Source organism: Syngnathus leptorhynchus, chromosome 21, assembly GCF_054491065.1.
Source record: "Syngnathus leptorhynchus isolate UIUO chromosome 21, UIUO_Slep, whole genome shotgun sequence".
NCBI classification, from domain to species: Eukaryota; Metazoa; Chordata; class Actinopteri; order Syngnathiformes; family Syngnathidae; genus Syngnathus; species Syngnathus leptorhynchus.
This window is the reverse complement of record NC_141215.1, coordinates 5,604,713-5,617,937: the sequence shown is the minus strand read 5'-3', so window position 1 is coordinate 5,617,937 and position 13,225 is coordinate 5,604,713. Positions and strand designations below refer to the sequence as shown.

The 13,225-nt window shown below is 44.6% G+C and overlaps 1 protein-coding gene across 7 annotated transcripts in view; it reads left to right on the top strand.

The window, feature by feature from the left end:
• Positions 1–13,225, top strand: part of cald1a (caldesmon 1a) — a 111,181-nt gene that overhangs the window by 94,604 nt on the left and 3,352 nt on the right. For 3 of the 7 annotated variants that reach the window (XR_015063130.1, XM_085902289.1, XM_085902292.1), the window contains 8 exons: positions 7,325–7,410; positions 10,161–10,298; positions 10,868–11,207; positions 11,284–11,307; positions 11,367–11,492; positions 11,705–11,850; positions 11,926–12,184; positions 12,595–12,732. Coding sequence is in view for 6 of the 7 variants with exons in the window: in XM_085902289.1 (XP_085758415.1) it covers positions 7,325–7,410; positions 10,161–10,298; positions 10,868–11,207; positions 11,284–11,307; positions 11,367–11,492; positions 11,705–11,850; positions 11,926–12,184; positions 12,595–12,732 (1,257 nt within the window). In the remaining variant the exon portion in view is untranslated. Of the gene's footprint in view, positions 1–2,606; positions 2,697–7,052; positions 7,170–7,324; positions 7,411–10,160; positions 10,299–10,867; positions 11,208–11,283; positions 11,308–11,366; positions 11,493–11,704; positions 11,851–11,925; positions 12,185–12,594; positions 12,733–13,225 lie in introns of those variants that run through there. The other 4 variants (XM_085902293.1, XM_085902294.1, XM_085902290.1 and 1 more) reach the window with 4 other exon arrangements.

Genomic DNA, 13,225 nt, shown 5'->3' with positions numbered 1-13,225 from the left:
TTTTATTTTATTTTTAGCGTGTTCTGCAGGGTCATTTGCATTTTCCCTCTCCTACATTCTATTCTCGTGTCTGGCAAGGGCACAAGGAGAACAAGAAAGCTTGAGAAAAGCATTTTAATCAGACAGTGCTGCTCAAAAAAAAAAAAAAGGCAGAGGTTGGCATGGGAGATCTTTTTACCTCATCAGAGCCTTGCCAGTGGTGATTGGAAATAAAACTCAGTCAGGTTTTATTGAATAACCCAAACCCTTTACTGTAATGGAGCAGCCCAGGTGACAGCCAAATGATGCTTATTAAACGAAAGGCTGATTTATATGATGTCGCTCGCTGGCTTGAATGCTTCTGTCCACTCATATTTTCAAGAAGCATTGTGCTTCAATCAAAAACAAAGATTAGTAAATACAATACAAACCGAGAGATCTTCAACCGCCTGAACCGGGTCAGAGCGTGTTTACCGGGCACACAAATTAACCATGACGTCTTAACAGAACAGGAGCAAGGATTAATTACCCCGCCCCCCCGCATTTAGACGGATGGCTCGGATTAAAGATGGCACATGTCACGTAAAGGCGATTGAAAATATATGAGTGGCTTGAGGCGAAAACAAGATGGCTGACCTTGTCTTTAATCATCTAAAACAACTCTTTTATTGGCTTTATTAAAAAAATGCTAGCTGCACTTTACAAAAATATATTCCCTTTAAACTGCTTTGCCAACCAAATTTCCATTTATGCCATCAGCTAAAAAAATGCGGCGGCAACAATCTCGGTAGAGCCGAGCGGTCCTCAATTATTTACAATTTCATGGCTGTCTGAGATATGTGTTATTCCAATAAATTTAGGAATTAGTAGGCTTAAATACCACACATATATTAACCTCTAAAATTGACTCCTCGATTTAATGGTAAATACCACATGGTGTTAATGGAATTCAAAGATGATTGCGTGGTCTTAATAGGCCGTAGACGAGAATTAGCACACACGGAAAAAAAATAATAATCCAGCTATGATACGTCTGGAATTTATTTTCTGGATGAAGAAGTTTTCTTCTCTCACCATGACAAAAACCGGATGTGCTGTTTCAACAGTCACTTTTTGCTTCTCGCTTGTCCAACCAGGTCAGCTGAGCTAGACTTGGAAAAGTCATTTTTTTGCTGACACGTGCAGTATTCCCATTCAAAGCGTCACTTTTCCCCCTATTAAATTCCCTCCCAGTGTCTCGCTGCCAGTTTTACTGTCTTAAACTTCAATGTCATTCAAAGAACTTATCGAGGCATTTAATTCTTCTTTTTTTTTTTTTGGGCTGTGGTGTTTTTACTAGATAGTGGCTATTGTGCTATGACGGGAATAGATGGGAATGGCATGCATCATGGGTCAGGACATGCAGTGGAGAAATCTGCTGGTATTTGTTTTAATTCCATCACGGCCACTTTTATCCACATGAGGATGACAAACTTTTTTTCTATTTGTCATTATTCTTGGTACAAATTCCAAACAGCATCATGCTGGCTACATCCAGTGTGAGTAATGGAGCCTCTCGGTCAAGTCGTCTTGCTCGCCCCCCCCCTCCCCAATCCTGGGCCTTAATCCCCTCCTATCTCTCTCAAGGAATGCAGCCCCCTTATTTTGAAAAATACCTTGTCATGTAATACCCTTGAAAAGCAGCCTCGCAGCACAAAAAAAAAAATGGCATTCCACCAGGTGATTTAGTGACGAGTCCAAAGATAAAGATTGATGATATTTTGGAGCCATTTAAACAAATATGTCCTTTTTGTGCAAATGACTTTTTTTTTTTTTTTTTAATGGTTTTGTCGTGTTTGCAATTGGCTGAGTCTGTGCGCTTCCATGTAAGGTATGATGGGGAGCATGTTTTCTTTGTGTGGTTTGACATCTGCGTCCCTTTTTTTCTGGCTTTAGCAGGAAATACGTCACTCATGTGAGAATTTTTACTTTTCCACCATATCTTGGACTTAACGTCAGAATGGCATTCATAACCGTCTTTGTGGCTTCTGCTCATTCTTGGGATTTTTTTTTTTTTGAGTTGCCTGGCTATGAAAGCAAAACACAGTTCCATTCAAATCTTTTTTTCCATTGGATTCCGCTTTCATATTGTCGACTGGATGAACTCCACATCGTCCATTGGCAGTAGCGGTGCTTGGTTTTAAAAGCCGCCATATATCAGTGCCTGCTTAGACCAGCATCTACAGCCCACTCACTAGTAGCAGATTAATGTCCCATTGAGGAGACGCAGACTCCTGGCAGGGTCTCATTTATTCTGAAACAAGGCAGGTGTCGAAAGGAGGCCGCAAAAGTGTTTCAACTTTTCTCACTGTATTAGCAGGCCAGATACATATCATATGATATAATATAATACAAAATAATATAAAAGATAAATATATATACATATAAAAATATGTATCATTTTTATAAATAATATATATATATAATATATAAAATATATATAATTTTTATATATCTTTACAGGTGTCTTAGAAACGGTATTTAAAGTAGTCCCGTTCATCATCCGAGCGACTTTGTGACATCACGAGAGCAAGATGACGCCACAATTGATTAACAGTACATTACCTCGCCGTTGTGATGCTTCAAACATGATGTTCTCAGAGGCAGGTGGGCCACTGAGCTTCAAGTGTCAGCAACACCTTGCAACATAACAGCGAGCCTGCAAGAGCCACAGTAAGGTATACGAGATAAAATAATTGTGATGGTTGAAGTTGGGGGAAAATTTGACAAATTGATTCTATTTAATTATTCCACATTATTATTGTTTATCTTAATTTAGCATAGCACCTATAAACTCGTTTTTCCCCAACATACATCTTTTTATACACATTATTTGAACAGTCAAATGACTTTTTTTTTTCCGCTTTTAATTGAACTTCGCGTCAAGACAATGCTAAACCGATGAAATACCGTGTCGAAACATGGTTTCATTTATTATGGCTTTGTTGTGTTCTTGCACCACTGGCATGCCAGCTAATTGAATTCAAGCTTCTCGTGAGGCCTCCAAAGACATGTTTGGCGTGCCACGGGCAAACAGTTTTGGACTTTTTGGGCTCTTTGACTAAGTGGAATGTTAGAAGTGCAGCTAAGGCTGCAGTGTCAAACGTGTGTTTGCAGATGAAATGTCTGCACGGTGAACTCATCGGTGTGTGTGTGTGTGTGTGTGTGTGTGTGTGTGTGTGTGTGTGTGTGTGTGTGTGTGTGTGTGTGTCGCGGCGGCTCCGGAGTGGCCATCAGTCACACAGTATTGAGTCGAAGCCAACTGCAGCCACTGTGACGTTAGTGTGAGAGCGCCGCTATCGCACTAAGCACACAGCATGCAAGAAACTCTCCCCCCCCCCTCCCTTTTTCCCAGTTTGGTTACGGGAAAGGCAGCATTTTTTCCTTCCATATTTGGTCATATGAACCAGCAGCAGCAGCGAGCCGTCGTTCTTTTGATGCGCTACAAACATGGCGAGTTTGCGAGGGATTTTGGATGCTTTGCGCTTGAGCAGGATGCTTATAAAAAATTCCCATTGATGTTGCAATTTGGATCCGATTTATAACGCAAATGTTTGTCTTAAACGGTATTTGAGACTAAGTCACAAAAGCTATCTTGTTAACACTTAGCTATTTTGGATGCTCTTGAATTTGGGGAATCGGATTAACAGTTGACCTTTGGGATAACAGTTGACCTTTCGGATTCGTCATCCCCGGGCGGCTTTACGATTGAGACAAGCTGCTACTAGGATGATTTATTTTATTTTTTTTATGGGGACCAAATGTTTGGGTCTTTAATGTTCTGTTGAAAAGCAACATGAGGGTTCTGGTGTGTTGACGAACTGTTTGTGCTGCAATCCAAGTCTGACTTTGCTCATTGCGTGCTTTCGGAAAACATAAACCAGCGCAGGTGTCGGCGAACAAGTCGGATAAATAAAAGAATAAATAAAATTGAGTGTACAAAGCTGCTGTTTGGTTGCCGCTTTGATTTTTGAAATGTAATCTTGCGCCTGACTGATTCAGCCATGACGCGTGTGCAACGTTAATCCCCCACCACCCCCCTCGGTGCATCGTACTGCCCGTCCTCAAAAGTACAACGCGTCCGAGATATTCCATTGAGATTTTCATGCTGCGTGTGATTCACTCGCACAAGGCCCTTATACAATATGAAACATAGTCTGGGAATGCAGGAGAGCAGATGGAAAGTTTACATCTCTCCACCTAGTTTTTCTGGATTAGTCGGGGTAGTTTGGGGTGATTTGGGTGTGTGCGGTCAGATCCCAAATGATGCCCCATTAAATGCATTTCTCGATGTGTCCTCATCGGGGTTGAAACCTCACTTTTTGGGGGGCAGGAAGCAGATGGTATTGAGATCGAGCCCGAGCCGTGTTGCGTTTGGCCCGCCTCCCTGCGGCATTGACAACAGAAGACATTGTGCTTGATTTTCACACCGTGGCGTTCATGCATAGACGGATGGAGGAGAAAGAATGTGTGCAATCCCCCATACGTGCAATATTATCCAGGCTATCATAAAAACAAAAAAAGTGTCTTCATATTTTATCCACATAATTGTACGTGGTTACTTGATAGGCTTCCGTCGTCGGTGCCAAGACACACTGAGAAAAAATGCACCCGACTGTATAGTCTGGATTTTTTACGAGTGTTATTTTTTATATAATCCCATAAAATGTAAAAATAAAAATAAAAACTTTCTGATGAAAATAAAAGCAAATTTACTTGCTCACATTTTTGTGACAATTTGAAGGTAATCTTAAATCCTGCCTAAAATCAATATATGTATCTGACAAGGCACAATCAAATTAGCCAATCCATCATCCAGCCAATGTTTAGCTCGTCTTTTAATGGAAGGCGGAGAAAGCCCGATGACAAATGAAGCACTCAGCGGTGCAGGCAGATATGGAAAGAAGGAAATATCTCCAGTGAGATCATGAATGCTCATCTGCGGCAGGCAGCTCCGTTCCACTGTAAACGTATTTATGCTAGCGAGCCCAAAGGTGCATAGCAGAGACGACCACAACCACTCGTGGGCACTGATGGAAATGGCACATGTTCTGACTCCATAATACACTCTTAGTGTTAGTGAAGGTCTACGTGTCATACCCGAGGCCCGTGGGCCAAATCCCGGTCTCCGCCTCATTTTACATGGCCCATAGGTTTCCCATATTGTGCCTTGACTTCCGAGGTCAACTTTAGCTACATAGCAAATGCATCGCTCAGCTGTTTTCATACGAAGCGTGATTTTTAGATGTATCTTCAGGAATAGGAGTGGCTCTCTGAGGGAAGCTCACTTGCCATCCACAAATTTGTGACTAATATTTGTCGTAAAATGACACAAAGCGACCCTTAAGTACAGTTTTGTTATGTTGTTATCTTTCCATGCGCTTCTGTCAGGAGATTACGGTACTACGCCTGCAGAAAACGTTTACACAACTCAAACTGTCTCGGGAGCTTCTGCCAAAACAGCTGTTCATCTTCAGCGCCTACAGGCACGCATTTGGACTATAGCTGTCTTTCTTCCCTCCCACCCCCTCTTCCTCCCTCTCCGACTGCACCATCCTTATCTAAGATCTTCTTATTATAACGAGCTAATGACAAAATACTCTGCCGTACTTATGTCCAGCCAGTAAACCCCTCGTGGAATCAGTCGCCTCTTTGAAGGCCGCAAGCGGGTCACGGCGACGGGCGTTGTCACTTCGAAATGTCTTCACTGACAAAGAAGGTTCGTTTTTGTTTCACATAACTGGAATGCTTGAACTTTTCTGAAAAGAACACCTGTCTGGACACCACCATTCTAACTAATTAGCTAATGTTAGCATGTAGCATATTTCCTATGAGAGGATCCAAGTATTATTATCAGGGTGTGCGATCATGATGGCTCTTGGAATACTATCGGAATATATTACGTGTCACTAGGTCAATCGAAAGAGATTTCAGGACAGAGCTAGCAGAAACGGACAGTCTGAAAATGAAAATGTGCCATCAACGTTTCACTTGAGGTTGCTCAACTGCATGGAATGCTGTCTCTGTTAGCTTTTGTAAAAGTCTGGGTGGTCCCTCGAGTACTCGACACCATTTTACACACAGATATGTATGCAAGCCAGAGGCTTTCCCCCAAGGGTCCTTTCCTTAGCGCTTTCCATTTAAAAGCCAGAGATTCTCATGATATTGCATTTTATTCAATAAACGCATTAAATGTATCATTAGTTACAGTCGCAACTGAAATACATCTTCTTGTAAAGTCTTGCTATACGAATCATTTGTGTTGGTTCTGTTGATCAACCTTATCTTTTAGTCATTACATTCATCACCGTAATTCATTTTGAGACAGTCTGAACATTCTGGAGAAATTAATGGACTGTGTCTCCCTTGGCGTCCCTTGTATGTTGAAGTGTGTGATTAGACTGGTGCCGTCGGAGGCCTTGTCACTTGTATTTAGCGTTCTCGGCTCGTTTTAATTACGGTCTGTACGGCATGCGTTGGCCGGCGCTAATTGGCCATCGTCACAGACGACGCTATCGTAACGTCCAAATATAGAAAGTGAATTATTACACTGTTGTGAAATCTCCCTATTTTTAGTCAAGGCTCTTACTGATAGGAGCTTCAGTTTTTTTCACTATGCTAGTGGTATTAGTCAATTCAGAAAATGTGAGCTTAGTTATCAAATGAAAGGGAGGGCTGCGCCGCTGTGGGAGTGTTCACAATCGACGTCAATCCTGGTCTGCCAAATTTACAGTGTGACAAAACATAGTTGCTAGCATCACAAAACATAGTTGCTAGCATCATAAAACATAGTTGCCAGCACAACAAAACATAGTTGCTAGCATAACCATGAAAACTTCAGATTGTACGCATGCAGTGCAGCTCTCAAGAAAATGTAGACAGACGAGGACGACGCCGGAAGTGAGGCTCAAGCGCCGAGTCGTGTCCTCGGAGAGCGTTTTTCTGGGTAAACAACACAGGAAGAGTTAGCTGTTGCGATAGAGCCGAGTAGAGGGGGGGGGGGAGCAGGAAGGAGGTCATTGAGGGATAGAAGGAGGGACAAGAAGGGGAAGGGGCAGGAATTTTTGTAGGCTGCATTCTCAGAGAAGACAGCTGTTGATATGCCACTGGCATAGTGAAGGAAAAGATTCTCGTTGGTGTTTTTACTGAAGGTACTCGAATCCTTTTTGTTCTTGTGTAAAACCATCACTGTACTCGTGTGACGTGGTCACTAGTGCATACGTAAAAAAGAAAACAAACACAGTTGATTCCGAGATCCATTCAATCTAAAAATGACTTTTTTTTTTTTTTTGGGGTGACTTGCCAGGGTACAATCATGGATGAAATGGACTTTGACCGGCGCAGAGAGCTGAGAAGACAGAAGCGGGAGGAGATGCGTCTGGAGGCTGAACGGTAAGACCCTTTTGCGATTGACGGTTCCCCATAGCGACCTTTAGTGGATCCGATCCAGCTCACGGGGGCGCTGTCATTACGGATCCTTCCGACTTAGTCAAGAATTCCTCGGGCTGTGTTTGCGGGAGCGAAGCTGCTTGTCAAGAGCACCTCTGATGTCCATGCCAATTTGGAGCAGAACGGCGCCAGTGTTGTTTTAAAAGCTCAAGGCCTCTTTTGAGATCTTTTTAAAAGCATAACTTGGCAAACATTGTCTCCCCCCTCCAGCGTGGTTTATTGAAGGAGGTGAAAAAAAAAGAAAAGATTGATAAGCAATCAGATAAGCGTTGTGATGACCTTTAAGTGGGAACGCTCAATCATGTCCTCCAGCTCTCCTTCCAATTTTCTTTCTCGGATATGCTGGCCCTCCTTTTGATTCAATGGATGAAATTGATGAGACTTAAAGCCCATTCCAACAAATGATTGAGCGGCGCCGGCATATAAGACGAGTTTTTTTTTTTTTCCTGAATATAATCGTGAGAACAATGTGCCAAGGTCCTTTGCTTCAACGAGTTTCCTCATCAGTTCCGCAGCTTCAGGCCACTTAGTAAAAGTTTGATAAGGATTTAGATAACAGTCAAGGTCATTCATTTGCTCCATGTCTGAGAAATATTTTACTCCAAGCAAAACTGACTCACATAGTTTTTAATGGGCCAAAATATCCAAAAGGTGTAATTGTGCAATTATTTATAAATAAATTGTTAATATTTTGTATTATATTATGCAATAAAATTTAAATAATTGAATGAATTATTTGTAAAAATAGTGTAAAATAAATATAAATGTGTAATTATTTTAACGTATATGTCGACATGAAATTTTGACTTGGCTGGCTTTACTCGAATAATAACCCAGCTGGCAGGTGACACGCTGCTCCTGTTATTGATTTAAAAAAAACAAAATAAGAGATTACATCCCTACATTGCTTTCCATTTCTGCCAAGTCATCAAAAGATATTTACACCATTTTTTGCAGGATGTTCTAATCATTGGCCCCTCCCCTTTCCGCATCACCTCAACCCCCCCCCCCCCCCCCCCCATTTAGTTTATGACCTCATGGTTCCATTTTAATCTCGGGCCCTTCCCTTTCGTTCTTTCTTTTTCTCATACACACACCCATGTCACGCCACTCCTTTCCTCTTCCTCTTCTCTTCATCCTCTTCCTCTTGTTTCTGCTGCCCTTCCACCTGTGCCATTCAGGAAAGGTCTGAGGAAATAACACCCATCCTCTGCGAGAGATCCTGACCAAATATGGTCTGGTGAAAATGACACGGGAAAGGGCCAGACAAAAGCCACGCCGCCTCTTTTGCTTTTGTGTCATTGAAATTCATTGCTCGGTCCTTCTGATCAACTTTCCCTGGTGGAGGTAATGAAGTCAATAAGAGGATTTAGGGGATTTCTATCTGAGGATAGGAAGGAGTCCAGCGTGGGAATGGGTCAGCCCAAAATGCCTGCCTCCCTTCCCCTCATCGTCCCTCCCTTCTGCTCCACAGCCGCTTGCATTTTCATTTTTTTTTTTTGTTGCTTTCTTACCAAGTAAGGGTGCAAATGTCTTTTCACACGGGCTTTTGCCCCCCAAATAGGTTTTTGCTCTCATAACTGTGCCGCAAAGAAAATATTTAGACATACTTGTGCCTAATATGCGCTCTCATGCTCCACGACGGCCGCAAAAGCGCCAGGAGACAGGGGGGGGGAAAAAAAAAAAAACAGGAGCGCATTCCTTTTGGTGTATTTCGCCATTTTATGTCGTTTCATTAATAGCGTCGTCGTCTTTGTCCGGGATCCAATCGGCAGATTATCGCCTTTTCCGTTCACCTCTTTTTTTTTTTTTCTTTTTCATTTTTCTGCCGTTCTCTTTTCCCTTCCCCCTTTCCAAGAGACTCTGTGGCAGAATGCTGATGGAGTTTGGGGCCTAAGTAAGGAAAAAAGGGATATTAAAGCGGGGCTTTGCTTGTGTGCGTGCCGTGATTGACAGGAATGCTAATTCAGCTTTTAGAAGTTTATTCTCCTCTCCTACCGAGGAATCTTGAAGCCTGGGATTGTCGCCGCCAAGGATTCTTTTATTCCATTTTTAGCTGTTGCCTCTTTCTGGTTCTCATGACATTTGCTGCCGTTTTCTGGGACGGCACAGTCCTGCGGGAGTTTAGGAAGTCGTGTTTTTGTTTTGTGTCACCATTTGTGTCTGTGCGTGGAGGTGACATGTACAAGTTGCATTTTAATTTTGTACTTTGAAAGGATTCAAGATTACAGTTTTTGCCTCAGTACACAAAAGTTTTTTTTTTTGCTCTTTCGGTAAACTAAAAGCACACCACTTAGAAAAAAAAATGGCCTGATAGGTTAATCATTGCCTGGCTGACATGAGTGATGTCACGCTTAACAGACTCATCTCTGTTTTGACAACATGAGGCAAAGAGACGGCGAGCGAAGGAAGCTGTTGTTAATGAGCTGCAAAAAAAATAAAAAAAAAACGCTCACACAAACCCAAAGCAGCTTTGGCGCGGCTCACCACACGTGTTGCAATTAACATGTAACGGCACGCTCGGCTGCCCCGCCTCAAAGACGCTCGTGTGATGTTAGCTAGCCGTGCGCTCAGCGGAGGGGGTCAAAGGTCAAGCGGGCCCATGTCAGGTGGCTGGAAAAACGCCACTTGGATGTTGAATCTTTTTTTTTTTTTAAATCAAATTATCCCAATTCGCTTTCCTCCTCCGCCAGGTTGACAAGAAACGATGACGACGAGGAGGAGGCGGCCCGTGAGAGAAGGCGCCGGGCCCGCCAGGAGAGGCTGAGGGCCAGAGAGTTGGAAGAATCCTCCGGCCAACCCGACAGTCTGGTCGAGACCAACTGCCACAGGTGACCAAGAACTGCAGTATTGAATGAAATAAATAAAATGACAATCTATAATCATAAATCATAAATAAACAACACAAAGAACAACAGCTGTTGTGGTAGCTATCTTGGAGCTCTTCATCCTTTCCGTGCTCAAGTCCAACGACTCTCCTCAGATTTATTTTCAGCCTGGCCCACCGTTTTATTTTCAAGCATTTCTGTGGCGAGGATCTGTCAATGGAGCCAAATTGTTTCTCTCCAACGGACATGTCCACGCCGCAGATATGCTCCCTTGATTTCTTTTGCAGCACTTGTCCTCAGGTTGATGTGAAAACAAGTATTGTTTTGAAAAGTCCTTTTTTTCAAGAGCTGTTATTTGAGGCGCACACGTACCGATTTTTAACGTCTTAAACGAGACCTCACGTGACCTGGTGTACTTGACAAGGCACTCCACACACATCAAGTCTCCTCCTCCGAGCAATGTGGTGTAGTTCCAAAATTGACCTGTGGCAAGGCAGCACAGTGCAGCATATTTATTCCTCCTTCCCTATCTCGCAAAAATGATCAAATGTTTACATTTTGTCTCCCGTCAGCATGACCGAAAGCGTCTCAGCGAGCGGCAGTTTTGGAGGCGGCAGCGGCGAGGAAGAGGACCAAGCTCTGCTGGAACGCGTGGCCAGGCGTGAGGAGCGTCGCCAGCGCCGCCTGATGGAGGCGCTGGAGCGACAGAGGCAGCCGGACGAGATGGAGGGCCAGGACAGCGGGGAGAAGAGCCAAATGGTGCGGGAGGAAGAAGAAGAGGAGCATAGGTCTTCCTCTTGGCGTCAGGCGAAGATGCACAGCTACATGAGAGAGGAGGAGCCAGTGGCCAGAGCAGATGAGGAGAAGAACGTGATGGAGGAGAAGCCAAGGAGATCTTACTTAAGAGAAGAGGTGAGTCATCTCTCCGGGGTCAAACTTTTGGAAGGACTTGACCTCAATAACTGGCTCGCTGGTTTTGCTTTGCTAGGAGTCAACCGATGAATCAATCCAGGTAGGCGCAAGAGTTGCCAGTGTGTTTCATACCAGCATGCTAACGGACCTTTTTCATAGGCATGGGAAGGAACTCGTTCAGTAGTCAGTACAAATCAGGCAGCAGATTTTCAGGCACCCGAGGGCGCCTTTATAGACATCCGAACTCGTGTGATACCCAGATATGACAATCAAGCGGACAATGAGGTGTGTGATGCAAGGACAATCAAACTTCACAGAGTGGTCACTTTTCTTTTTTTTTCATCGCATGTCTTCCACCTCCGGCTAGCTCACCGCGGCCTAGCCGCATTTTTACATAGCCGTGTTGCTAATGGTGCACTCAACTGCAAACTACACAAGTGTAAATTTTGTCGTAGATGTCACAAGTGTATCGTTGTTGCCTCTTTGTGTGTGTGTAGCTGTGTGAGAGAGGCCAGAGCAGGGAGGAGCAGAGGAAGCAGAACGGCGGCCTGCATGATGATGAGGAGGAGGAGGAGGAAGAGCAGGAGGAGGAAGAGGAAGAAGCCACTGCGAAACAGTACAGGGAACCTGAGAGGACATTTGGGTACGCATGAGTATCGTCGTGGCAACCGGTTTAGGATTTGTTGTGTGCTCACGTGCTGTCCCCCCCTCCCCGCAGTCGAGGCGGCGCATCCTACCCTGACGATGACGACCAGGACGCCGCCGCCTGCCTGGAGGCGGAGCTCAAGCTGGAGGAGCTGAAGCGCCGCCGCGAAGACACCGAGAGCGAGGAGTTTGAGCGCATGCGGCAGAAGCAACAGGAGTCCGAGGCCCAGCTGGAGGAGCTGAAGATGAAGAGGGAGGAGAGGAGGAAGGTGCTGGAGGAGGAGGAGAGACAGAGGAAGCAGGATGAGGCTGAGCGGAAAGCCAGAGAGGAGGTGGGCCATCCACAATCGTCATTTTTCTCGTCAGCCCGCCCGACCGACTTTCTTTGTCGGGCTTGGACGCAGATGTGGTGTGGCTCTTTTCTTGCTCCCTCCGCCCCCAATAAGCTTGGTCTTGTGTCATGTTAATGAGGCCTTTTGATTTGTAATTAAAAGAGGGCCCGGGGATAGAGGGAGACTAATTAACTAAGACGGGGCCGCTCGGAGACGGGCGACGTGCCACCGAGCGCCATCCGTTCTATCAGTGCATGTACAAATGGTCCATACGCTAATAGTTTGAAAGGCCACTTCATAGTGTAATGGATAAATCAAAATCACACATTCAAAAACAGCAGTGGCCCTAAGATTGAACCCTGCGGAACACCGTAAGACAAACACTGCACTGTTTTCTGTGTGTCGTTCAGGAGGAAAAGCGGAAGATGAAGGAGGAGATCGAAAGGAGGAGGGCGGAGGCGGCCGAGAAGAGGCCAAAGGTGGAGGATCCGGTGGATGACGAAGAAAAACCCTTCAAGTGCGTCAGCCCTCGCGGCTCCTCTCTCAAGGTGTGTTTGGATATTTCACTTTGCAAATGATTTGCTCACAATAAATATTTGTCTTCAAACTTTGCGACACAGCGATAGGAAGTGAAAATTGAAGTACAATTTTTTTTTATTTTTTTTTACCGTGCATTGCTTCTGTGCGGCCACTATTCAAAAGCATAAAGAATAGCTATCGCTATCTGCTGTCACCTCCCGGCAAAGTCTACACAGTCCTCAGGCGCTTTTTTTGTCCACATTATCAGCCTTTAAACAGCACAAACCCGGCCGGGCGCGCGCTGCACGGCGCGCGGTCGATAACGTGTAGCGACGCGTCGCGGCGACACGAGGAGCGCCCGACTGCGAGCATGCAGGAAAGCGATTAGGGTTAACAGGATTACTGAAACGCCGTTCGCATGGGCCGCAGCTGTTAAAAAATGCGTCGGAGAATGGGGAATTTCCTGTCAGGGAGTATTTCGGGAACTCCCACATTCGTTGGTCACCCAGCGCCAAGCAAGTC